Genomic DNA, 27,096 nt, shown 5'->3' on the forward strand with positions numbered 1-27,096 from the left:
GAGGCGGAAGTGAGGCGGTGCCAAGGGATGCATTAGGGAAGATATTTAAGTCAGTTAGAAAGAAGTGAAAAGATAAGATCCTAAATTTAGTCGCCTTTTACGATCATGCAATAGGGTCAGCAGGTACAATTCTAACGCCCTACCCGCAGGGCAGAAGTAGTTAGTAGCGGATCAATATGTACAGTCGGATCCCATTATCAAGATATACCCTACACAAACATAGTATAGATCCAACAATAGATAATATAAGAAGACAATAGAAACCATACAATTAATAATAGAAAATACAAGAATAAAAAGGGAAATAATAGAAATTATAATAGAAAATACTTAAAGTCAAAGGAAAAGATAGAATTAACAATAGAAATAGAAAAAAGACAAAGGATCGAAAAGTTGAATTAATAAAGAAAATACAAGAAGACAAAGGAAATCATAGAATTACCAAAGGAATACAAAAAGGCAAAGGAAACTGAACAAACTCCTGAATATTTCGCCACCCGATAGCGGCAGTGGGCTGCACAGTACAGGTCCATGAAACTATATAAGGTATCGCATCAAATATAATACCATTTCATTGACTCTTGCAAGTAATCATATTATCATTTTTTTAATATTTCGCTCATGTCCCCGCACAATCGTCGGTATTATAAAGTAGTTTTTTCGGGATGGTTTTTAAAACCTTTCCTCATATGGTAGTTTCTGGAATTCGGGTTCATGACATTCTCGATAAGACCGATATGTTTATATTTGTACGCCAGTATCAGACTGAGTTTACATCTAGTCAAGTTGAGGTTGGACAAGTACATATGTATATCAAGGTATACATAAGTTCCAAAGAGTCCGTAAAATGAAATGTTCTCCGTAGTATGCTAAACTTTGTTTTGGTTTTTCTACTTTTGTTTTGTATGAAGTAAGGTCTTTCTCAGTGTAATGGTTATGTTATTATCGTGTTTCAAATCAAACTTTATTATAATATTCTTACTCAAATATATTTTTTCCCCATTTATTCAGAGATTTCGTTATAGTAATTAACTATCTAAATCTATGATTTGTTATACAGTAGCTTGTGCTTGTTTATCGTTTGATTTTTTAGCCTAAACAAATCGCACCTGTGATCTTTCAAATGTGAATAGATCCGGATGCATTTATGAAAGTCAACCGTCACTCTTACTTATCATGTTCTACAGTGCTTTGGTATCAGCATCATTTGTGATGATTCTAAAGATTTTTATGTCGTCAGCAAAATGGAGTACAATGCCAGCTGCACTTACCCGATGTAGAAGCACGTCGATAACATAATAAGATCTAGAGTAGAGGCCCCAACAATGATCCTTGTGGGATGCCAGTAACCGTTTGCCACCTCTGAATCCGCTCCATTTACAGTGACATTTTGTGTCTGGTTTTTTATCATTTTTTTTTAACACATGTTATTTCCATATATACAAATGTAATTAGACACAAATTATACGACTTATGAGTCTTGTCCCTCTTTTCCTATCTTTTAAAGTACTTCGGTACAATCGATCATGTCCAATAATGCCCAAACCGGTCTGTCCGCGTTGTCCTATATAAGCGCATCAGTGACCACGACTCAAGAATCTTTTTTCGCGGGTACATTTACTTCCGGAAACAACAGAAATGTGGCTCCTAACTTCACTGTCAAATCCAGGTAATATGTCTGTTTCTAATGGAGTTGAAAGTATCTCTGTTCTGGTCTCGGTTGGTTTATTAGCAAATGCTTAATTAAACTGTAAGACATTGCATGTCAATCAGGAAAAGTAATAAAAAAAGATATCCAAATAAAGAATAACGTAACCACATGACTGACACTTCATCAACTGTTTATGAATCTATCAGGTAACAATAGGCCTATCAGTATCAGGTCCCGCTCAGGTCCGCCATGTTATTGTTACGGTAAGCGACCTTATTAGCGAGCTATATTTAAATAAAATATATATATTTTTAAAAAATTACAACCATATGTGTATTTATATATATTCAAACGGAAAACAAAGAGATGTTACTTATATATATCGATTCAATACTCTAAAACCCCGTTCAGGTCCTCCTTCAGGTCCCGTTCAGGTCCGCCATATTATCGGTACGGTAAGCGACCTTTTTGTCGAGCTTTATAATTAAGTCTTCAAAAAAAAAATTTCACTAAAAAGACATCAAGATGTGTATTTATATATATTCTAGCATACAATAAAGAGATATTGCATATATATATATGCACTTAATACTCTAAAACCCCGTTCAGGTCCTCCTTCAGGTCCCGTTCAGGTCCATTCAGGTCTTTAGTAGGACTCCTAAATCTGGCTATATAGCTAGATTTGACTATATAGCCAAATCTGACAACACGTACAGTGGACAAATATAAACAAAAGTGACATACCTGGTCACAAAATCAGCGTACACATCGAAAATTGAATGACGAATCTTGAGAATCGGCAAAACGAAATATTTTTGTCATCCAAAATAATTTCCGGTGAACTTTTAAAAATCCGTCGTTGCATTTTTTGGTACTCGCATCCATTCATCCTCATGTTCTGATGAAAAAGATATAAAATCCAAATTTCCCATTTGAAATATGCCACATATCTTGTTGTTTATGAGCCTACTATGGCACTTTTTGCACATGGTCACTATTTGCACGGGATCTGCATGCTCCAAGCGCACCTGTGGCCCGAATCTTCATCATGTGGATGCTTATCTGCAGACGACACAACGACGCCATATTGGTTCGCCTCGCTATAGTTTTCTTACCAAAGAATAGTGATAATGGATACTAAATAATTGCAACGATGGAATTTTAAAAAGTTGCCTGCAAATGAACAAGTAGTCAAACATTATTCATATCACCGATTTACATGTTTCGTCATCCATGCTTTCATACTCCACGAGAAAAATGTGACCAGACCTCACCTGTTTGTTTACGTTTGTCCACTATAACGTGTTGTCAGATTTGGCTATATAGTAAAATCTAGCTATATAGCCAGATTTAGCGTGCTACCGGACCTGTCTATCCACAGGAGTTTGACGTTCTGTCAATAATATATAGTATACATATATAAAAAATACCCTTATATTCTATATAAAAACACATATAGGGGTATTTTTTATATATGTATACTATATATTATTGGCAGAACGTCAAACTCCTGTGATCTATCAGAGTTGTTGTTGACGTATGTTTCTACTAGTCAGCTGTAGCTAATTTTGATCTTAGAATGATTAATAAACATTTAATAAATAATTGAAATCTTACTGCAAAATTGTTTAGTTATTATTTATATAATTATATACATACATGTATTATATATGTAACATTTTACATGTATATTAGTTGCTATTTTGGTACATTGTGACCGAGTGGTTAAGATGTCCCGACATATTACCACAAGCCCTCCACCTCTGGGATGCGGGTTCGAATCCCATGTGGGGCAGTTGCCAGGTACTGACCGCTGACCGGTGGTTTTTTCTCCGGGTACTCCGGCTTTCCTCCACCAACAAACCTGGCACGTCCTTACATGACCCTGGCTGTTAATAGGACGTAAAACTAAACAAACCAAACCAAACATTGTACATGTAAGTACAGGATATGTCCATGGCGGAACAGTAACGTCATGATGTACATACACTTCAGAAAAAAACACTAAAAAAGTGAGGAAAGAACTTATCAAGAGTTATCAGCTTTAGTTTATCACAAGCAAAAAGGTATAGCTCAAGGTCCAATACCTGTATAGCAGTTTTAGTGGTCACATCTAACTGAGCGTAATGCACTACTAGTTTACCCGTTGTTTAAATGTAGTGCACTCCTAGCTAGTACACTAGGGTATAAAGGTTAACTTACACTCAACTGTAGAGCTTAACCTGCTATAAAGCATACATGAAGGACACTGTCTATAAACTTTATGACATACAATTTACTCATCAACACCTAGAACGAATATATGTACCCGGCCTGCTATACCTTTCGGCCGGGTACGAATTGGTCCCTATGTGTCGTAGTGGAGCACTGCCTCCGAAAATCACTCGGGCACAGTTTTCTATACTTTTTTGTAGGTTTGCAATTATTTTATGCGTATACATGCATTTACATATCATTTTTGTCCAAAACAAACATAACTAGCATTCTTAATATCTACCGTACTGCTCACAAGACGTCAGATTCACAATTGTGGACTTGCCGTATAAATTCCCTTCAGAAAGCCCTTCATATGTATTATGTAAAAAAAATAATGCCTCGATGAGAATTTGATATTTTATATGGTTCAGTTTTATTGCCTAGTAGGTAAGCAATATCAAATAAAGTACGATAAAATGCAAACAAACGTTTTATAATGGTTTGCGTAATCATAATTTTGCTCCATTAGCAGTAATAGGCACCAATTGTAGCTCTAAAGACGACACCATATTCTGTCTAAAAGTCTTTTGAGCTACAATATTGCAGCAACACCTGAAGTTTAATTGGTACAATTTATACACTATAATTGACCTCTATATAAATGACACCTTTCTATAAAGTCTTTTTTTTTTTGCTTAGTCTTTATAGTGTCCTTTATAGACAGGTTACACTTTAATAACCTACTGCTTGATTTCAGATGTTCTGGTTTAAGCACCCCCCTCCCCCATCTAGCCATGAATATTATATCACATTTCATGTACCATACATGTATATGTTCTGTTGTAGACTTGCGGTATGCGCTATTGGTGGGGAAGACATATATTGCGGGCCGGAAGGACTGTGAGATCCTTGTTGAAAACGATGCTGCAGTTAGTCGTAGACATGCCGAAATGACCATAGCTCACCAAGATGGCAATCTGGTAATATTTTAATATAGGTCATACCAGATATATACAGTATTACATGTAGCAATCATCTATCTGTCAGATAGGACGGTGGACAGACTAACTTGAGTTATGTTTCTCCTAAAGAATAATTAAGTTTTATTTGTTTTCATACTAAATTCATACGATTAAGATATTCCGTCATCATTCAAGTTGTTGTGCATGATGTGTTTTTCTACAATAATCTTAAGATAAAGTTTCTTTCAGAACAAACTTACAATATTACCTACACTTACCATCAAGGATCTATCCAAATATGGCACAATGCTTAACAACAGCAAAGTTCAAGGTCAGACGACAGTGAGCGATGGAGATGAGATTATGTTTGGTTCACCAAAGTCATCTTTCATGTAAGTACATGATTATTGAGTATATCAAAGGTCAAGGTTTTATATCCGGCCATGAAATGAGGGGGATGAATGAAGGAGCATTTGCATATATACCCGGTATCTGGTTAAGGTATCACATCCCAAGTGTAGCCTTTTGGCTAGCTAGCACAAGCTTGCCAAGTGTTGGCCCGCAAAAATCTTACATGAGGGTTGCGATATCACTGTCCACTTTACACCCCTTGTTTGATTATTTTTCACTTAGAAGAAAGGTGAATTGTTGTTACTTTGAATAATTTTCATTGTGCTACCCATCATCAAAGGAACATCGTTATGCATAAAGATTGATATGTCATTGACAATGCATGCCATGTTGTACACCTCATATGTTGATGATGTAAAAGTAAATGTCAAGCACTTGTGAGCTGTCAGGCATCTCTCTGTCGGTTATTTATAGATGATGAATGAACAATTCATTCTAGTATTAACTTTGAAGACCATTTCATTCTGGTATTAACTTTGAAGACCATTTTTATTCTAGCATTAACATTGGAGACCATTTCATTCTGATATTAAAGTGAATAGTCGGGCAAAGAAAACCAGTCTAAATGCGTTCATTGACCTTCCAAAAGTTTTCACATATTAATACAATGGTCAAGTTCTGCTTAGTTTCCCAGTTCTGACCATTAAAGTAAAGAAAAGTTGAAAGCATTGAAAGCATTGAAAGCGAGGCTGCGTGGAAATGTAACCACGGACATAGTGAGCCGGGAGGACGTTTTAGAATTTCCATACTTTAAATTAATTTCTTCGTACGCAGACAGATTTTGACAAGATATTTTATTTTTCCATTTCATAAGAAATTATACTGGATACATTCACACCATTTTTACCGACTTTAGCCATCCATGCCCGACTGTTCACTTTAACATTGAAGACCATTTCATTCTAATATTGACTTTGATTGAAGACCATTTCGTTTAAGTATTAACATTTCCACCTTGGTTTTATGTGGACTTGATCCACAGTAAAACATTAATACATTGTTTATTTTATGTTTGATCAGAGCTGTATATGAACCCATGGTAGTTTCCACCTCCTGTCTGAGCCCAGCATTGAAGAAGCAGGTTCGTCAGACAGTGATGCAGTTAGGTGGTCACATTGTCGCTGATTGGTCCAGACATTGCACTCATCTGGTCATGACGTCGATCAGTGTCACAATAAAGGTACGACTTTATACTGTTAAGTACGTTATTTTCATGTCTACATTATTTTCAACATATTTGCAAAAACTTAAATTTGTGAACAGGAGCTCTTACTGATATTTATGCATTTATATGTTTATTCAGATAACATTATAATTCGTGAAATTACAAGAAAAGTTGTATCTCGCAAAAATAAAACGGTTTACCAAGGTACTGGGATTATACAAACTGGACCAGATTTTATACTATATTCTAGGTGTAGAACTCGCTTCATTAACAATTACTTTTTGGTTTAGATTGGATAAGAATTTGCGTATCGATATGAGGAATTCTCCTTTGATCCTGTATGCCTCTAGTTAATGCAAGAGTAGCCTATGTGACACTTTACCAAAGGCTTTGCTAAAATCTAGGTATATTACATTCACATTACTTCCGTTATCCTATGATTTTGTCTTATTTTACTGGAAAATATTTTATGTAGCTATTATATTGAAGCTAACACACAGATGTTTACTGTTATTATGGCTGCATGATTTATCAATCATACAAATTTTAAAAGAATTGTCTGAAACAAATATCAGGGTTGGCGTTTACACCGTCCCTATATCCTTTTCAGGCATAGAAATTGAAAAGGGCCACACATTTGTGCTAATAGTCCATTTCAATAACATAGGGTTACCGCTATATATCCGAGAAGGATTTCATTTATGGAATACCTAGATTATATACTTAATGCTGGGTTCATGGTTATTATTTGTCGCCTTTTCCAGAAATGTCTTGTATCCCATTGCACACTTTCTTCCAGTGTTGTGCGGAAATGATTTGGGTTTAATATTAATTATAAATCAGTACCACATCTTAACCCCCAGATCTGGAAGGGGGGAGTATAGGCTATAGCTAGTAGGCATCAAAACTCCACTTGACCTGATGCTAGATGATTAAATTGTTATCAATTTAACTGTTATGTATGATAGGTTGTTTGTGCAATGGTTGCCTTGAAGCCAATTGTCTCCCCTGATTATCTGGATGCCTATCTGCAATCCCTTGAGAAAAGGAAAGAACAACCAGACCCAGAGAGGTTTGTCTTAACCAAAAACTTTAATCTATGCTTGATACAAACTATTTACTGGTCAGATTTTTCACAATGTAGTCATAAAACTAGAAAATCAAATTTTAGTAAATCAGAATGTTGCATTTTTTGTCAATATTTTGTGGTACAAATAAAACATTCACTATTTCAAAAAATAGCACAGCATGAGATGAGATAATAGTGGAATAGATTCAGTTAAAACCAGTCTCAATAAATCATTTCCTAAACCTTGTCATCGTTTCGTAAACTCATCATACTGTAGCTACCAATAGGAGATTACATTCATACCACCTTTGGATGTAGCTACTCGGCAACATAGCAGAGAGTAGTTTACAAAATGATGAGAAAAAGAAGTTACAAATGTAATTCAGTCAGATTGAGAATAGATATATAAGTTTAAAGTTATTTCTGACTTATTTTGATTATACATTATTTCTATATGAGATTAAGATGATTTCTGACTCATTGTTTGTATATGGTCCCCATAGCTTCCTGCCTACTGTATCAGAATCACAAGTTGATCCCACGGAGGTCAGTTTCACCAACGATCCTCGACGCAAAACCATTTTCCAGGGGAAAACATTTGTCTTCCTCCAGCAGAAACAGGTATAGTATTTAATTGCAAAAACCTTTTATTCCTCCATTACATGCTTTGATCTGTGAATTTAGCACTTCCCGCGTGAAGACAGCTCTGGGTTCTAGTTGTCCCATGACCAAGACACAATTACTGAATTTTAGTACATCGCGTGACAGAATGTTGGATTCTGATTGGCTACACAGAGGGGTACTATTTGCAATAGTGCCCGGGCAAGCGGGCGGGCACTATTGAAGTGGCGCGAAAATGATTGTGAATGTATTGTGATGTCACCATTACATCACGTAATTATAACGTTGCGCCTCGACCAAGACATCAAAATGGCTGACAGGCTGTTGTGTGCGGGGATTAAAGCAAATGTTGCTTTTCTACAGAATACAGTTCACTTATGTTCAATATTAATCTACTTTTGAATAATTTTCATGAAGCTGAATCCCATTTTAAAGAAACACAGATTTCTGTAACAATTCATATGTTGTACTTAAATGTAACAACGTGGTGTGGAAATGGGAGATAGCGTTGCGAGGTGTTGTTTGAGGTGCTTCTGTTACGATGACATGAAAACAGGTTTCATGTGAGGGTGATGTACTAAACACATTATATGCCTGTTTGAGAGGGCACTATTGCCTCATAGTATTGTCTCGTGATAGGATAGTGCCTTTGGCTCGGGCACTATTCCATCCCTCGACAATACTATGAGGCAATAGTGCCCTCTCAATCAGGCCATAATAGAGAGAGTAGATTATAGTACCTGGTAAAGGTAATTTTAGACTCATTTTTCTCACCTATTACTGAAAACCTAGAGAAGGTAGATTTATTAACACTTGTATGAAGAAGAAACAATACATAAGTAGCGGGTGGAAATGCAACATCCGTCAAAAAATGTGTAAAAGTCAGAACCAAGCTATAGCGGATCCCTTAAAGGGACAATTCAATGAGGCTAATCCTGTTGCAATCCACAAAGCAAATTATGACATAAATGTATTGTCCTACATTCCTTATGAAACATATAACAAGAGATATTGACAATTCCCACGACATTGTTAAGTATTTTGATTGATACCGTTGAAATTCCAAATTGTTGATCAATACGATTAAGCAGGTATGCTGTACCCATACCCGAGCCAAAGTCACATACATTAAACAAATGTACTACATATATATATACATAACCACTGAGGAGTTGGTCAAATTATGAGGAGTTGGTCAAATTATACTTAGGTAGAAACATGACCTAATAAAGTAAGCACACTACCGTAAGAGCGGTTTGAATAGTTCTAGACAAATATTTCTTTACTACACTGGCAAGGGCAAGTTTGATCATTTCACATACATTTCACTACAGTGGGCTTTCCTGGCATATCACAGTAAAACCAACTAATCTAATTTCTATAAGAACTGGTTTGTTTCTAATATATATACGCAAATTTTAATGTACTTTTAGACAGAATTGTCTCTTTATTTAAGCGACATAGAGATGCCCCGCCTTAGATTCTAGTGAAAATTATAAAACGAAGCAGGTCCAAAACAATGTATGCGGTACATATATGCTTATTTTGACCTTACATTTACTTGATTCGGTTCTAAATATATAACATAATTGCTTCCCTACCAGTTCCAGAAGATGAGTCTGGCTGTAGAACTTGGCGGTGGGATACCTCTGTTGATGGAGACTCGGCCAGATGGGCGTGGGGAGGACGCTGTCCTCACACAGAAAGACACCGTCGTCATGGACTGTGGTCATGATGGTGGCACAACAAGCCAGTGGAAAGAGTGGTACAAATATGTGGAAAAAATGCTTGCTAGGTAAAAATAGCTCTTAGAATTTCAAATCTTTGTTTTAATTTCTAGACATAAAAATGTCATTGCGCTTCAACTACTATACAGTAAAACATGGTAATTACTAATATCAGGGAATCCATGAGATTATTTAATTATAAGCATAGCTTGTTATACACATAAAGCAATTTTCTTAACTAATTTGAAGTATGCATACTTCATGTATACATAATTTTAGTTTGGCCCTAAATGACCTAATTGGCTGTGGATGGGCTTTCAACAAACAAACAAGCAAAATTGAAGTATGCATGTATTTCTTTGCTACGATAAGTAATATACACATTTTCAGCTAACTCACATGGTCTGACAAACTATAAATACAATGCATATGAATATGTTTATTTAATTGAAACCCTTTAGCTACTTTTTGATGAAGAATAAAGGGGGTCGACATGGCCTTGTTGGGCAGATGCCAGATACTGACCATAGGCTGGATATTTTTCTCCAGGTACTCCGGCTTTTCTTCACCTAAACCCACTCAAACCAAATTGTTAGGAAATGTCTTTATTTCAGACACAAGAGACACATGAGTCAGGACGCTGAACTAGGACTGGCTGTACTACATTGTGACACAGAGCAATATTGTAATCCATGTGTAGACTTTGGTATGTATGTCAAGTCCCTGTGTTGACTATAGTATATATGTTACAAGTCCCTGTGTAGATTGTGGTATGTATGTCAAGTCCCTGTGTGATAAGTATTATGTACAAGTCCCTGTGTAGATTGTGGTATGTATGTCACAAGTCCCTGTTTAGATGTATTTACAAGTCCTGTAATGTGGTATATATGTTACAAGTCCCTGTGTAGATTGTGGTATGTATGTTACAAGTCCCTGTGTAGATTGTGGTAGATACAAGTCCCTGTGGTGTATATATGTTACAAGTCCCTGTGTAGATTGAGGTATATTTGTCACAAGTCCCTGTGTTGATTGTGGTATATATGTGACAAGTCCCTGTGTAGATTGTGGTATATATGTCACAAGTCCCTGTGTAGATTGTGGTATGTTTGTCACAAGTCCCTGTGTAGATTGTGGTATTTATGTCACAAGTTCCTGTGTAGATTGTGGAAAATATGTTACAAGTCCCTGTGTAGATTGTGGTGTATGTATGTGTGTTACAAGTTCATGTGTAGATTGTGGTAAATATTATACTTTTTGTGAAATAAATTTCTTGAGTTTGTCCCTTTGTTGAATATGGAACATAATTTTGTATGTCAAAAATCCCTCCTGTGTAAAAATAACAACTGTTTTTTTTGTCTCCAAATTTTAAGTATGGCTGATTTTTGATAATACAGATTCTATAAAATTAATTTGCTGTATTAAGAAGAGAGTAAAGATAAACTACTAATGACAAGATTATATCTGGCGATAACTGATCATAAAAATACTGTCTTTACAGCAAGTCAGATGGTGTCTCATCTACCAAGTCAGTCGCTGTCACAGGCCCCTGTGTTTACACAGACACAGTAAGTAATAAACAGAAATGACCTTATAATTCATTGTCTCATCTACCAAGTCAGTCACTGTCACAGGCCCCTGTGTTTACACAGACACAGTAAGCAATAAATAGAAATAGTGTATGGTATCCTCTAAATTGTCAGTTATAGTAGTCTCTGAAAAGGATCAATTTTGTAAAAGTCATTTTTTGCTATTCATTTCCAAGTTATCTTTTTCCTACCAACTTCAGACAACCCCTGTGTATATTAAAATTATGTACTGATTGAATTAAGTTCTGACCATATGAAGTATTTTTCGTCACAAAATAGGTTATATATGAAATTTTATCTTTGGTAGACATGTATTCACCATGTAGCGGGTAAAATGTTTTGCAATTATGACTAAAAACTTGATAATTATATTTAGCATTCTTAAACTTCCAAGATCTGGCTTTCGGGATATATATGACTCAATCATATCTCAATAGGTCTCAGATCAAATTTTTGCGATTATAGCAATGTCTCAGGAAATCCCAAAAAATATATTCTACACAAAAATAATGGGTTATACAGTATATCCCTGCTAATTATTTATTTTATTTTTGTTCTCCAATCAGAAGAGTGAAACAAGAGAAGAAATCGCCACCATCAACACAGCCGAAACTTTCCACTTCAGAAAGCATAAAAGGTCAAGGGTCACAAGGAACAAAGGTCTCTAATCAAGGGCACAAGGACACTGCCAAAGGTCAGAGTGGTAAAGCCACAACCTCTAGATCAGGAGGTCAAAGTTCAGAAATAGACAGGTCACAGAATACAAGACAGAAAGCAAAGTCACCATCACCAAAAAAGAAGCCAGAAAAATCTAATTTGTCACCAGTCAGAAGAAGTCCAAGGTCAAGGTCACCATCTCCTGCTCCATATAAAAGTGAATCTTTAAGTTTAAGGTCAAGGTCATCAGTATCACCAGATCCTAAAAGGTCAAATCGAAGACCTTCTCCAGCTCCTGAAAGTGTAACGGACAGCTCAGTGTTAAAAGGACCTTTTGCCAAGAGAGCTGGTATATCAAGTCCTAGAAATACTCAAAATGACAATGTTATTAAGAAGGAGAAAGTTTTGCAAATACCAAAGTCTCGCCCTGGGAAAAGACAAATCATTGAGGACGATTCTGATGAGGACTATGATTTTACACGGAAATCTAAGCGGAAACGAGATGAAGATCAGAATGAAGACAACCCATTTGATTGGTCAAGTCGCAAAAATGATGTGAAAAAATCCAAAAATTCACAAAGAGTTTCAGATAAAGACGAAAATGATGATATTGTTGTAATGGACTCTGAATCTGAGACTGAAAATGATAGAGGTCAAATGTCAGTGTCTAGAAAAGGTCAAGAGGTCAGAGTGCTTGACTCAGATTCAGATTCTGGAACAAAATGGACAGGTAAAGGGAAAGGACCAGCAAAAGGTCAAAAGGTTAAAAGTTCAAAAGGTAATGTAGGACTAATTGAGGAATCACAAACAGTAGGCAAGAAGAAAAGGAAATTAGACGATTCATCTGATGATGAGGATATTAATCAAAGGTCAAAGGTGAAAATTAAAAAAGAACCAGGAATTAGCTCTCCTCAGTCTTCCGCTAGAGGGCGCCACTCCAGAATGGAGGAACAGGAAGATGAGCAGACGGACAGACAGGAAATTGTTACTAAACAGGAGAAGATAACTCCCCGCAAACCTACCTCTGAAAGAACGAGGGACCAAGATAGAGTCCAAGCTGAAGCAAACGGACAGAGGGTAATTATGATTTATTTACCGGTAGGTTTTATATCATGACTGAATTGATATATATAATGATGATGAATTAATGGGGGTTGTTTTTTTTTTTTGGGGGGGGGGGTCAAGAAAACTAGATCAGAAATATTCTGTATGAACAATTGAATACTGTAAACCAACTTATTTTTGGTACAATGATTGGATTTTGCAAACTTAACATCATTATGGTTCTACTTGACCTACCTGGTATATTTGAAACATTATTTGCAATTTCTTGTGGCCTGCGAAATTCACAAAATGTCTTCACATGCAAATATAAGTTGGTTTATAAATATATATCACAGAAAAATGAAAAATTAGCTTTAAGTTTGTTAATATAATGGGGAATATATAATGCATTTGATTAATGAGTTCTGCAAGAAATTCAATCAAAGACTATACTTCGTGCAATTATTATTTGCTTTTCTTATCAGTGTAGAGTAGGGCTGGATCAATATATCGATATACCGATACGTATCGGTTTTTGGCAGTGTATCAAATATCGATACACAAACATGCTGTATATCGCTATATCGTTTTAACAACTCACCCTACTGTTTTGGTTATAGACATAGGAAATTCCAAACAAAATTTGTCCTAAAACATCATTCAAGTAACAGCATTTCAATCAAAAGGAAGTGTTTAAAGCATCTGTGTCACCTAGATGGATTAGAAATGCCTTTTCATCACTAAGAATACAAATTGACTGAAATTAATTAACACAGATGATAAACCGAATCAAATGTTTGGTAGACTTTTTTCCTGGTTATAGAATGTTTTATCAAAATTGTCTTTTATTGTCACAATATTCGAAATACAATGGTCAACTGAATTTGAAAAAGAGGTCTACTGTATCGTCAATACGTATTGCGTATTGTTTCAGTGTATTGTCAATATGTATCGCATCGTTTTAGACCTTCCAATACCCAGCCCTAGTGTAGAGTAATCATTTAACAAAAAATGATGTCAATATATTTGTTCATTTTATTGTAGAAGAGAACAGAACCTGCCTCAGTTTCAGGCTTTTTGTCAGTTGAGCAAGGACAAGCTATTCAGGTACTCAAAACAAATAAGGATTTACCAGTTCACATTACCTATAAAATATTTACAGTTTGCACTGACATGGACTCAATAACCATGCTTCCTAGTATTATCATTATCAGTGTATAATGATAGCACAACACGTGCGGCGATTCTATTTTTACGGGAATAGTCGATGGCGTAGCAATCTGGGGTCATGATGACCCCACTTTTGGTGGTGCTCCATTATTATTATACCCTCATAACCTCAACAAAATTAAAATATATTCCTTAACTACCTCAAGATCTTCGTCTTCATATTCTCCATTATAGGAAGTTTTCTTATCTATTTTAATTATAATAAAAGAATTAGTGAGAAGGCTAGAATTGATAATTTTGGTGTCACTGCGTGGTTATGAAGATATTTAAATGAAATTGTTTTTACCGATATGTTGGACAACTTTTGAAAGTCATCAACATTTAGTTCACTGCTTTGTTATTATATTTGCAGGAAGAAGGGAAGTACCATGGAAACTATGTGAAAGAGGAGGGCATCCCTACAGACCTTGTACAGACAGTATTTGTTGACCTTGTGGCCCAACGACCTTCACGACCTCAAAACACACCTGCTAGATCAGATACAGATGTTCCGGCGGGATATTCACGCTGGAAGGATCGCGTCGTCAAAAATTTCAAAAAATTCAAGAAGGTAATTAAAAGTGAATGTTAGACGATGAGAAAAAATGGATTTATTTTGCTTTTGAATTTGTTTTTCTGCTTTTGGATATTTAAAATAAAAATCAAAAACCTTACTTCTTATCAGTACATGTTTGATATACATTATGCATATTGTAAATACATGTATTCAAATCCCTAATTATTAAAGCAAAGTTTGCAAAGTTCATGATTTATTTAATCGATGAAATTATGAAAAATTAAATATGCTTGCGGAAACTGAAAATGGAGTGATGATTTGTGTTAACCCATTGATAAGAACACTTGAGGTCATTGACCTCATTCACCTCTAGAATTTCATTATGAACTGGTCTAGTCTTTGATTTAGGCGAGCCTAAACTTGTCTTCAGGGGTGAATTAGTTCAGATTTATTATTGTAGGCTGGTGTTGCGGGCCTAGACAGACTCCCTAACATCATTGGAGGCAGCGATCTAGTTCCACATCAGACGTCTCAGCGACGCGAGCTCGATGAGTGGTTTAAGGAAGCTCAACAGGTGAGTTAGGAAGAAAGAGGCTTAATCAGGAAGGATTTGGGGATTAGAATTTAAAAGGAAAAACCCTGCTATGAGCATCCTCAATACTGTAGGGGTTACTATTACTTACCAATCCCAGGCCTGGAGCGACTTCCTTTCAACATTACAAAGACGGTGAAGCCCAAAGTCAAGCCATACCATCAACTACAGTGTCTACAATCAAAGGACCAAACTACGGGGCTCATCTATTGCAGCACTTAGAGCCTCAGTTTTGCTATGCCATATTTTAGGGGTGGACATAATGACAGTGATAGTGACAATGATGGGTGTATTGAGGATTTGTCTCATGGTGGTCAAGGATAACAGGGGTTTTTTTTAATAAAAAGCTTTGTGAAATGATGTGGGGTTTATATGAAACGGGATTGTAATGATAAGTCTTTGTGAGCAACCAAGGAATGGAATGTTGTCACATTACAGCCATATAATTCAGTAAGATTGACAGGTATAGATATGACGATATTGACTTAACTTAATCACCCCTGTAGACACAGTTGAACTCTCCCAATTAAAAGGCTGGAACAGTTCATTATGAATGTTCAGGGGTGAATGAGTTAAAATGTTTAACTTACACATTAAGTTTCTTATCAAGAGACATATAACCATTTGTTGTTATTCAAACTTGAATCAAACCCTTTTCTCCATTTTGGTTAAAAAAGTCGAACTCAGGATAGGAATGTGAATGACTGAATACCCCAACAGTGTAAGCATAACAGACAGGGACTGAGTATGTTACGTTATATGTCCCAGATTTCTTTCATTCATACTTTCTAAATACTGGTACTATTTGATTTCTAATAATATGCTTTGTTTTATATAGGCTGAGAGCCAACAGTCAGAGGCTAACAGACGTGCACAAGAACTGTTTGAGTAAGTGAATTACAATAAAAAAAAACTTCTAATTGATCTTAAGTGCATTTTCAGTTTTGGGGACAGTTAGAAAACAAATGAGTGGCCATCTTTAAGTTGAAAATGGTAGTTTATTACCACCGTTTCTCATAACACACTAAACTCATTCACCCCTGAAGACACTTTTAAACTCTTCTACTTCAAAAGATGGGACAACCTATTATGAAATTTCGGGGGTGAGTGGGTAAAGAGGTCTTTCTGAAACTATATATATACATAATAAACACTCTTAGTCTTTTCACTTTTGAATTTAAGTCTTTGGAACAGATTATATTGATGCTGATTATATTAATGTTTTCCATTTTCTCAAATGATTAGAATGAATGCAAATAGAAAGGAAAAGCAAAGTAAATATCAGTCTTTGACCCATACCTGAATACATCAGTCAATTGTATCGACATCAGGATTCCAATGAGATTTCTTGTAAAAAGATTCATGTGTCCTTAAAATTTGAATCATATGAATATGGTGTCTGTACTGTACATTAAAATTATTAACAACTTAAAATCTAAATGCTTAATTTTCTTATTTTCGTATTTCAGATGGGAACCGCGATCACACACGAACCGATCACGTTGATAACTATATGTGGTTGGTTTTGTCTGATCATGATCAGTCTTATTGGCAGCTATGTGTAATGATATAGCTTATTGATTAAAAGTTTTATTTAACAGTTTTCTTTTGTGAATTTTTGATGAAAATGTGTTTTTGTCTTTGAATAGGCTTTGACCTTTTAATAAGATCTGTATATGATCTAATAAGGGCACAATCATATGATGATTACTATAGTTAGCATTTTATTTTTACTATGTAAAAGAAAATTGGAACTGAAAACCAGTAACACGTTATTACTTCAGAATATCTTAACCCCCAAAAACCACTTGTTAAAAGAGTTAGAGGTGCCTATATATATTCATGTCATACAGAGTACTAAACTGGCCACCAGGTTCTAGAACATTTAAAAAACTGTGGCTTGATGATTTTTGTCTGCGACACATTTTAATGCTAAGAGGAGGTAATATAGTATCTTGAGAAAATCTTTTTTTTTGAGTCTAGTCGTCGGTCTAACCTGGAACAATTGTACCAAATAACCTGGTTGGGTATATCTTGGTTTTATTCTGAAGATTAATCAGAATAAACAAGATCAAAGACCAGAAGGCCTGTATCAGTTGCCCAGGGGACACTATATATGTAGCTACTGTTGTAGCGAAAAAGATATCACCTTCTGACTGACCTTTCCGTCAGAAGGCGATATCTTTTCCGCTACAATAGTAGCTACTATATTATATGTTAAGCCCAGCCATCTTATATACGAGAACAATTTAGTGTTTTTGCTGTTTAATCCTATATTCCGTCCCTTGGAGCCTCATCCTCTATAATCCAGGGGTTATTATAACTGACATTATATACACCAAAGCACTAAATTATCTGGGCCGTTTTCATTTATTCGGAACAACCTGTTCGACCTTTGGTTAAAGTCATTATTTCAAGTATAAATCCTGACGGACCTGCAGTTTTTGATACACAGCCTATGAGGGCTTTGCCAAGGCTCGTCTGAAAACAATATAAAATCACCAGGTCCGTCTTTAATTAATAAACGAACTACTAGGTCCAACCAGTCAAACCGTTTAATCGAAAATGGCCCTGTTCTGTTCTGTTGGCTCCAGTTTTACTATGAGATAGTCTAGGGGTGGATATAATATCAGGTTATAGTAACCCCTGGAATATCGAGGTTGTTGAAGCCTACAACCACTCCATATACAACATCGGTTCCCTTTACCCAAGCATGATTTCAGCCAAATTCGACATTGATATGGAAATTAAGATACATGAACTTTGAAACAGAAGGCAAAACAAAGGTGAATTTGACTTTGTATCAAGTTTAATAGGAAAATCTTTATTTCCATCAGATCATATTTCTATCACAAAATTGTATTTATTATCTGAAAAAAAATATTTCCTAAGTTATGCATCTATTTGCTAAAGCTTGAATCAATCTTAACTTAATATGATAAACACTTCAAATTACATGTGCATCAAAACACCAGGATTTGGTAATTCTTTCAAAATTTCAATAAACACTAATGCATTTTTTACAATTTCCCAACCCCAAAAAAGAAATTACATTTCACACTTAAACTTTATTTTAAATAAAGATACACATCATGAGAGATGCATCATGAGTTATCTCCCCTTTAATTTAAATGAACTATAGTTTTTGTCTTCAAGATGACATTTTCTGCTTGGAAATTCTATATTCACATAATGACAAATGCAGAAAGAAAATCGGTCAGTGGCAACACTAACAATAAATACTAGGTCTACAATGTGATGTACAGTCAAACTTCATTCATTCAATTTAATTCGTGACTGTATTTTGAAAAAATATATATATATATATACACAAGCCATTAAAAACATGAGCATACTTATTGAAAATACACCACTTCCATACACACTAGCAATTAAAAATCAACATCCATAACATTCTCATTCACCACAATATCTGATCAAAATGCTTATAAATGTACATTGTACAAGTTCTTTCACAATAATTTGACACTTGAACAGTATAAACCGTTAAGAATAATGTAGGACCAAAATATTCAACATAGTCATTACCATTCCCATTCAAACATCAGAACCTATACTTGGAGATATGTCTGTTGAGATTTTCAAAAAAAGTATAATTTAATGTCACTTCTATACAGTGTACACTGTTAAGAGAAATGTCAGACTAAAATGTCAAAAACGTTCATCACCATTCCCATTCACAAACATCAGAACTTGTGCTTTTATCTCATGAGATTTTCAACAAAAGTTTATATACACATTCGCCACAAACATCATTATTTCCTTGGATCAAGTCGAGAAGAGGCTGCTGACCGCCCATGACTGCCAGATCGAATCCGATGTGCAGAGGAGTGCTGTGATTTTCCGTCGTCACGAGATCTGACCTGAACTTCGGAAGAATGGTTAGGACTGCCAGATCGACCTCTGTGTGCTGAATGTGAACTTTTACTGCTATCCCGAGAGCGGGAGGAAGAATGGGAAGACTGTTCTGGAACAGGATGATCTCCTCCCACAGGGGGTGCTTTCTTTCGTCGCTGACCACACATGGACTTCAGCATCTGTAGAACAGCTGTTGGAGCAACATTCATCTTCAGGAGGTCAAGGACAATTCTGTAAAGATATTAAAACTATATGAAGAAGTGCGATTGTTCGCTATGTTGAAAACAATAACTCACTGGATAAAGGTATTGATTGTTAAATCGACAAGAATTTTTTTTTCCACAAAATCGATCTATGTAAATCATAAACTCAAGCTTATATACTCTCATAAAGATAACTGCAGACATGATCATATATATGCAATAAAATATCAGTTAAAAAAAGATTACTGTTATTATAAATAAACAGAATACATCCATCAACCATGGTTTAAAATTTACAATAAGCCCCTAACATGAACATTTATTCTATTGATCCTTTATAAAATAAGTGGTTGAGTGCACGTGGTCAAGATGTCCAGCCATAGATGTATTACCACAACCCACTCCACTTCTAGTTCACAAGTTTGAAGCCCATGGTTTTTCTCTGAGTACTCTGATTTTCCTTCACCTATAAACCTGTTGTATCCTTACAATGTAAATGACTGTTGAAAGGATGCCAAACCAAACCAAACCAAACTATTACAACCCAACATTGTTTACATGTCTGTTGAGTTGCGTTTACATGTTACATACTTGAAAACTGATGGATCTACGACAACTCCTGCCAGGTCTGCCACTTCATACAGCTCCTGTTCCTCAGCCGACAGGACATTTTTACTCAACATTGTAAAGTGCATCGTGCTTTGTGTTCGAAGTGACATGGTCAAATGTTATATGAATCTGCTACTCTCAGCCCTGGAACATAGATAAATTACATTGTAAATGAAATGTCTGAACAATTTTCTTTCTATTTTGGCATACCCTGTACATATATTATATAATTAAAAGCTAGAATTTTCATGTAATAAAGCACTCTTGACTTTAGTCTTAATTATTACAGTTTACATATATAACCACAGGAGTGTGATGTATATATAATGTTTATCACAAGCATGGGGTAATTAAAATGTAATCGTAATTAATTGTAATGCATTGAATTAACCTGGTAACGGTAATTTAATTAATTACATTAAAAAAATGCATGTAAAGTATACAGTGTATGTAGGGGGTATTTTTTATGTGTTTATGCTATATGTATATGACAGAATGTCGAACTCCTGTGACAAGATATAGATTAAACATTATCCTCTCTCCATGGCCATGACTGCATGTTGTACATATACGTAACATACATGTATTTATTTCATTAAAGGTGACATAACTCGTTCATGAACAATATCAATATTGATATCATAATTATAAGGTTCTTGTACAAAGTACTGAATGTACGCATAGTACAATGAAAACCACCAACAAGTGTATATAATTATTTGTTACTACACTGAAATACAGCATGTTTGTTGAATCTTACAAGCATAAACAAATTTCTCTATTAAACCACTCACCAATCTGAGTAAAAGTGGTCTTTCAGTAGTGAGTGGCCATGACATATATGCATGACCTTAATTCTGAGGTTGATCATGATTATCAGATAATATAAGATTCACTGATGATCAAGAACAGTACATAACTATTATATACTAGCTACTGTAGTAGCAGAAAAGATATCACCTTCTGAAAAGTAAGTCAGAAGGTGATAATGAAATATCTATTCCGTTACAACAGTAACTATTGCTTATAATGCTATTTAATTCCAGAGCTGATATAGACTTGCCTATAGATATCAGACTCTGAATTTTTCAAAACAAAAGAGGAGATTCATTATACATGTATATATTTTTTCCTCTTTATTATGTGAAGAATTTTGACTTGGTAGTTTTACAGTAGACTTGTGCAACATGAGAAGAGAAAATGTTTCTAAGTTTTACCCTTACAATTAAACATGGAAAAAGTTTGATACTGACAAAACTTGTGAGTACCATAAAAATAGGCCATACAGTGACAGTACTCCTACACGTGTATGAGGTCTTATTCCACCCGATTACATTGGGTGGATGCGACGCAATGTTATCTCGTCGTGTCGTGATATTGTTGGAGTAACAGTGACAGATGATGAAGATTATGATTACCAACTCTGCAGTATTGACGAAAAAGATTTGATATGTTACCCAGTCCAGACATACAGAATAGTGAAAAACATTGACAAAATTGACATATGTAACTTTTTCAACTTTGAAGAACAATTGAAAGCCAGAGGAATCAATCATAAACTAAGAAAACAAAGAATAAAGGTGTAGTTTAAATTACAGAAAAAAATGTTTTTCAAATAGGGCACTGAAACAGAGGTAGAAATAACTGCAAGCCCGTCGGCCCGGGGCTATTAAATTTAATGAAAAGCCAATTGGTTATTTGTTGAGCTGGTACTTCGGGCTTTTTTATATGTGTTTCAAACCGAAGTCTTGTGAGTCAAATTTAAAAATACTCTCAGTGGTCTACTGGATATCCTGTTAACACCATTCTTAACCATGCGCAAACCAAGATACTCTGATCAGTTAAAATATTTAGGACAGTCTTATTAGCTAAATGCTATCATGAAGACCGGGAAAACGGTGCTAACAGATAGGCCTACTCACAAATAAAAATACCACCATTTTCGAAGAATCCGGCAATGAGAATATGCCGCTTAACGATTGAAAATAATTAATAAACTTTTGATGAAGTTTCGTTTTCAAATCTAACTATGGTATTGAGAATCCGATCGTAAGACAAAAAAAGAATGATGAAATGTTTTGTTTGTCTGCAATCTATTATCAAATCTATATGAATAAGATATTTTGTTTTTAACATCTTAAGCGATACTGACGGGAAGGCTACATGCAGGATAATTCTGACAATCATGACCCAACTGACATGATCACAACGCTTTGTTGGTGGGTACATTTGTATGTTTTCTTGTACCATAGTCGTACAATGAATTAATTTTTGATTCGATTAGAAATCAAGGTACATGTGAAAGATTCCGATTCTAACGTTATAGCCAAAATATAGGCCTCTGTTATGATTCTGATCTACGTTTTTAGATTATAGTTTCAAATGGACTTTGGTTCCTTTGACATGTATACAATGTGTATTTCATTCTTGAACTTATCTGAAAATAACACGACTGACAGGCAACTGCCTTCATTAAACAAATAAAAGTTTGTTACCGCTCAGTATTTTACTATTTTTCAGATTTTTTCATGAGACATATTGATTTTCATGTAGGTCTAACGTAAATTCGTATTTCGTCTCTTATTTTGCCTATTCATTTTTTTAATACTTTCAGACTGTAATCGAATATTGACAATTCACACATTATATATGTATACAGGTACAATGTAAAGTGGATCCCCGATAATCCGGAAAATTCACATTCCGAACTGAAAAGTCATGGAACGTACTGGTTATACTCAATAGTCCGTAGAGGTGAAGTGTTTTTTTTACCAAAACTAAAGTCATATTTGAACGAAGATCAGCCTTATGAAGATTAGCATAGGTACCTGAGGAAAGAAAAAAACAATTTAAGACCAGTTATTGAAATCAACTTTAATTTCAAAACAAAAATGATAATAGTATTTCTATTGGTTTTTATAGAATTTTATCTCTAACAAGAACAAACTAACAAACTTTATGATTTTGGATTTAGCTTCTAGTTTATTTTTTATAACCCGCCTCTATATTTAATATTTTCCACAGGGACTTGGCCATGGCTAGTCCGCTAAACCTGCCTATATTATTAGGCTTTTTTATTTTTTTTTTTTTTTTGCCTAATATATAGTCTATATATTAGGGAAAAAAATTAAAAAAGCCTAATAATATAGGCAGGTTTAGCGGACTAGGCCATGGCATGTATTTCCAACCATCGGTCAATACACGTAAATGTATTATAGACATTATAAAACATATATACAATGCATTGATTGCTGGTTAGAAATCCATGCCAAGTCCCTGCGATTATGACCAATGTACTATATAGCCTAATGTTTTTGTTCACACTATATATTTTTTCTGTAGCATTTATATGATGTCATCACAAATAGGATTTTTATCTTCATCGTACACGATCACCAGTACTCCGTCTCCAGATTTGAACATTTTCAGATCCGAGGATCCGTTACCTATCTTATAACTTCGTATACAATCGCTTTTCTCACTAACTCCAACCACCTCACGGAAATCACAGATCTCATTCACACCGGATATTTCAAGGCCACCGGAAGTCTCACAAACGCCAGTCACCCCTCCAAGATCAGTCGTCACGCTAAGGTAGGTAATATCACAACTTCCTATTATTTCTACAACCTTTCTTTCCTCGCAGAGTCTTCCGATGACGTCACCAGTTTCCATGTCGTTATCATCATTATTTCTAAGCCTATCACAAATAGGACTAGCATCTCCAACAAAATTCGACTCGACATCATCGGTTACCATGGTTACAACGGAGTTATCGCCTTCACAAAGAGACTCGCGAGTACTTGAAATTTCCCCAACGATAGTTCCACAACCATCCGTATAGTCATCAATGTCGTCATTTAGACTACTTATTCTAATAACACTGGATATTTTACTCAAATCTGAAACTTCAATACCAATGTCGGTGCATGGGCACGAAATCTCACCGATATTATTCTCACAAACGCTAACCTCCTCACCACAACCAAAACACAACATTTCTGGATTCTCGCGATCAAAAATCTTGTCGCACATATCGCCACTCTCACGCGGTTCAAAACGAAATAACATGTCTTGATTCTCACGGCCAACCTCTCTCAAAGTTTCACTAACGCTAGCAGTCTCATTCGGATTTGTAAATCCCGCCACGGTTGAATTCTCAATACACACTGCATTGGATACATACGTCTGTATATTTGAGTGTGTGTATGGTGGCTGAATGTTCGAAAACCCATTATTAGTATAGCATAAATGTGCATTTGGTTGTCGGGAATGTGCTTGCAAATTATTGCAAACGAGCCCTCCCTCAGGGTTGGAAATTATACCGGTAGGAAAAGATGTCTGTTCATTCTCGCTAACCACGCCCATGGAGTTGTATCGTACACTCGGTTGAGAGAGTGTCTGTTCATTCTCGCTAACCACGCCCATGGAGTTGTATAGAACATTTTGTGGTTGAGAAAATGTCTGTTCATCCTCACTCACCACGCTCATGGAGTTGTATCGAGCACTTGATGGTTGAGAAAATGTCTGTTCATCCTCACTCACCACGCTCATGGAGTTGTATCGAGCACTTGATGGTTGAGAAAATGTCTGTTCATCCTCACTCGCCACGCTCATGGAGTTGTATCGAGCACTTGGTGGTTGAGAAAATGTCTGTTCATTCTCGCTAACCACGCCCAAGGAGTTGTATCGAACACTTGGTGGTTGAGAAAATGTCTGTGCATTCTCGCTAACCACGCCCAAGGAGTTGTATTGAACACTTGGTGGTTGAGAAAACGTCTGTTCATTCACGCTAACAACGCCCATGGAGTTGCACTGTACATTGGATGGTTGAGAGAGTGTCTGTTCATCCTCGCTTACCACGCCCATGGAGTTGTCACGTGTACTAGGTGAATGTTGAATTGTCTGTTCATTCTCATTAGCCACGCCTCCCGTGTTGTTACGCACGTTGATTAATTGAGAGAGTGCCTGTTTAGCATCACTAGTCACGTCTTCCAAATACCTAGGCATCGTTGGTATCAGTATACAACCAAAGTTGTCATCATCGACATTTTTCCTACAGCAGGGGAAGATCTGTTCAGAATGATCTGCTTTTATGTGTCGCTGTAAATTGACAAATTTACCGAATGCCCTTCCACAGACATCACAAGAGAAAAGACGCTCTCCCGTTTCTGTGACTTTCTGCCACAATAAATCAGAAAGTAGCGTGTTTTCTTTATAACAGTACTGGCACCGATGCGATTTGCCACCACTTTCTAGTAGCAGGTTTGACACCTTTGATCTCGATCCACAATGGTCACACTTATAGTGGTACTGATAGTGCCCTGTATGGCTCAAGGAATGTACACGTAGAAAGGACTCCAGACTGAAACCCCTATTACATATGGTACATTTGTGAGGCTTCTCCTTCAGATGTACAATTTTGTGCCGCCGTTCTTTTGATAACGTTACAAAGCCCTTTCCACATATATCACATTTGTATGGCTTATTTTGCATGTGTGACATAGCGTGAGTCTTTAACGCGTTGTGTGTGCTGTAACACTTTCCACAATCTTCACAGTTCCATGTTTTCTTGTCCTGGTGGCTATGTTTCGTTAAATGTCTCTCAGAAGCAGCAGGTGTGAGATTTTTCCGACCACAAATACCATACGTGTATACTACTGGTGAAATGGTGTCCTCATGGTTAGCATGTACAGTCGTCATATGATTCTGGAAAGCATAGAAAGTATAGAACATTCTTGGGCAGAATTCACATTTGTAGAAGCTCTCTTCCATGTGTGATTTTCCGAGAGAGTCCGACTGTTTCGTTTGACACAACACTTCTGATGAAATGGCGGCATTCTCGTGAAGGTGCTGTGTCATCTCCTTCGTCGCCGGATGCATCAAATGATGTTTTGCTTGATGTGTTGCTGGAACAGTTGGCGGACTTTTTATCTTGTAACTCGACGGATGGGTCTCTTGATCTGACGTCGCGTATATGTCTGGATGTGTCATTTGGCGGGTTGCCGAACGCGACACATGTTGTATCACAGGATGTGACGCCTCTGGTGTTTCTGGATTTGACGTTTGCTGTGTCGTTGAATGTGACACTATTTGTGTCGCCGAATCTGGCGCCTGTTGTGTCGGCAAATATGAATCCGGATTTATTACCGAATTCAAAGCCTGCTGCGTCTCCAAATCTATCGGCGAATGTGACGCATCTGGTGTCGCCAAATGTGACACATGATGTAGTGTCGCCGAATGTGACACCTCTGGTGTCGCTGAATTTGACGTCTGTTGTATCGCCGAATGCGAAGTCTGATGTGTCGTCGTTGAATTTGAAACCTGGTGTGTCGGCGAATCTGACGTCTCATGTATCGCCGAATTTGTCGTATGGTTTGTTGCCTGATACCTGTTAGTAGTCAGGTTATTTGCTAACAAACTTTTCAACGACACGTACGCCATGTTGTCATCGTCAGATTCACTCATTTAACGTCTCACGTGTCTCTAGTTGACGGGTGGTTACCAAATAAGACACCAGGTGTTGCGTCCGGAATGTGTCACCCGATGTGTCGTATGTTTGTGTCGAGGTGTCACAATAGTGATGGACAATGCGTCGTTATGGAGTCTGATGTCTGACGTTGTCAAGGGCAGTGTTCCTGGTGATTTACTGAGCTGGTGGTTTATAATGTCGAGTAGTTTCTGTGGATTGTACAAAAGATAAATACGATTAGAGCTATTGAAAACACTGCAATCGTAAATTATGTCGTATTTTCGTCATTTTCGTTATTTGTAAAACACTACAATCGTAAATTATTTTTTAAGGAAGTTTCGAAGGAATAAGCATTCATTAGTGATATTTATGGTAGCAATTTGCACTCATATAAATGTTATAGTAGTAACAGGTAAAACAATTCATGACCAGTGGACAGAATTAGTGTCAGTGTGACGAAATAGTTCAGGTAATACACATAGAAATAGGTATCTTAAATGTCCCATTACTGCCAATTACCGTTATA

General features: G+C 36.1%; 2 protein-coding genes across 2 annotated transcripts; one reads left to right on the forward strand and one right to left on the reverse strand.

Annotated features, from left to right (window-relative positions):
• The first annotated feature begins 1,553 nt into the window (after nucleotides 1-1,553).
• Nucleotides 1,554-17,007, forward strand: LOC138331457 (nibrin-like). Its single transcript, XM_069279102.1, has 15 exons — nucleotides 1,554-1,669; nucleotides 4,694-4,827; nucleotides 5,059-5,201; nucleotides 6,241-6,400; nucleotides 7,354-7,457; nucleotides 7,958-8,075; nucleotides 9,680-9,870; nucleotides 10,417-10,508; nucleotides 11,301-11,367; nucleotides 11,955-13,122; nucleotides 14,134-14,196; nucleotides 14,672-14,869; nucleotides 15,276-15,389; nucleotides 16,246-16,295; nucleotides 16,877-17,007. Exons 1-15 carry the CDS (start codon nucleotides 1,639-1,641, stop codon nucleotides 16,911-16,913), a joined length of 2,670 nt encoding a protein of 889 aa, XP_069135203.1. The 5' UTR covers nucleotides 1,554-1,638; the 3' UTR covers nucleotides 16,914-17,007.
• Nucleotides 17,008-18,194: 1,187 nt separating this feature from the next.
• On the reverse strand, nucleotides 18,195-22,087 carry LOC138331458 (mitotic-spindle organizing protein 2-like). The gene is made up of 3 exons (XM_069279104.1): nucleotides 22,021-22,087; nucleotides 20,081-20,242; nucleotides 18,195-19,517 (listed from the first exon to the last, which is right to left on the reverse strand). Exons 2-3 carry the CDS (start codon nucleotides 20,206-20,208, stop codon nucleotides 19,184-19,186), a joined length of 462 nt encoding a protein of 153 aa, XP_069135205.1. The 5' UTR covers nucleotides 20,209-20,242; nucleotides 22,021-22,087; the 3' UTR covers nucleotides 18,195-19,183.
• Between the last annotated feature and the right edge of the window lie 5,009 nt (nucleotides 22,088-27,096).

The sequence above is a fragment of the Argopecten irradians genome, chromosome 9 (assembly GCF_041381155.1).
Source record: "Argopecten irradians isolate NY chromosome 9, Ai_NY, whole genome shotgun sequence".
Taxonomy (NCBI): domain Eukaryota; kingdom Metazoa; phylum Mollusca; class Bivalvia; order Pectinida; family Pectinidae; genus Argopecten; species Argopecten irradians.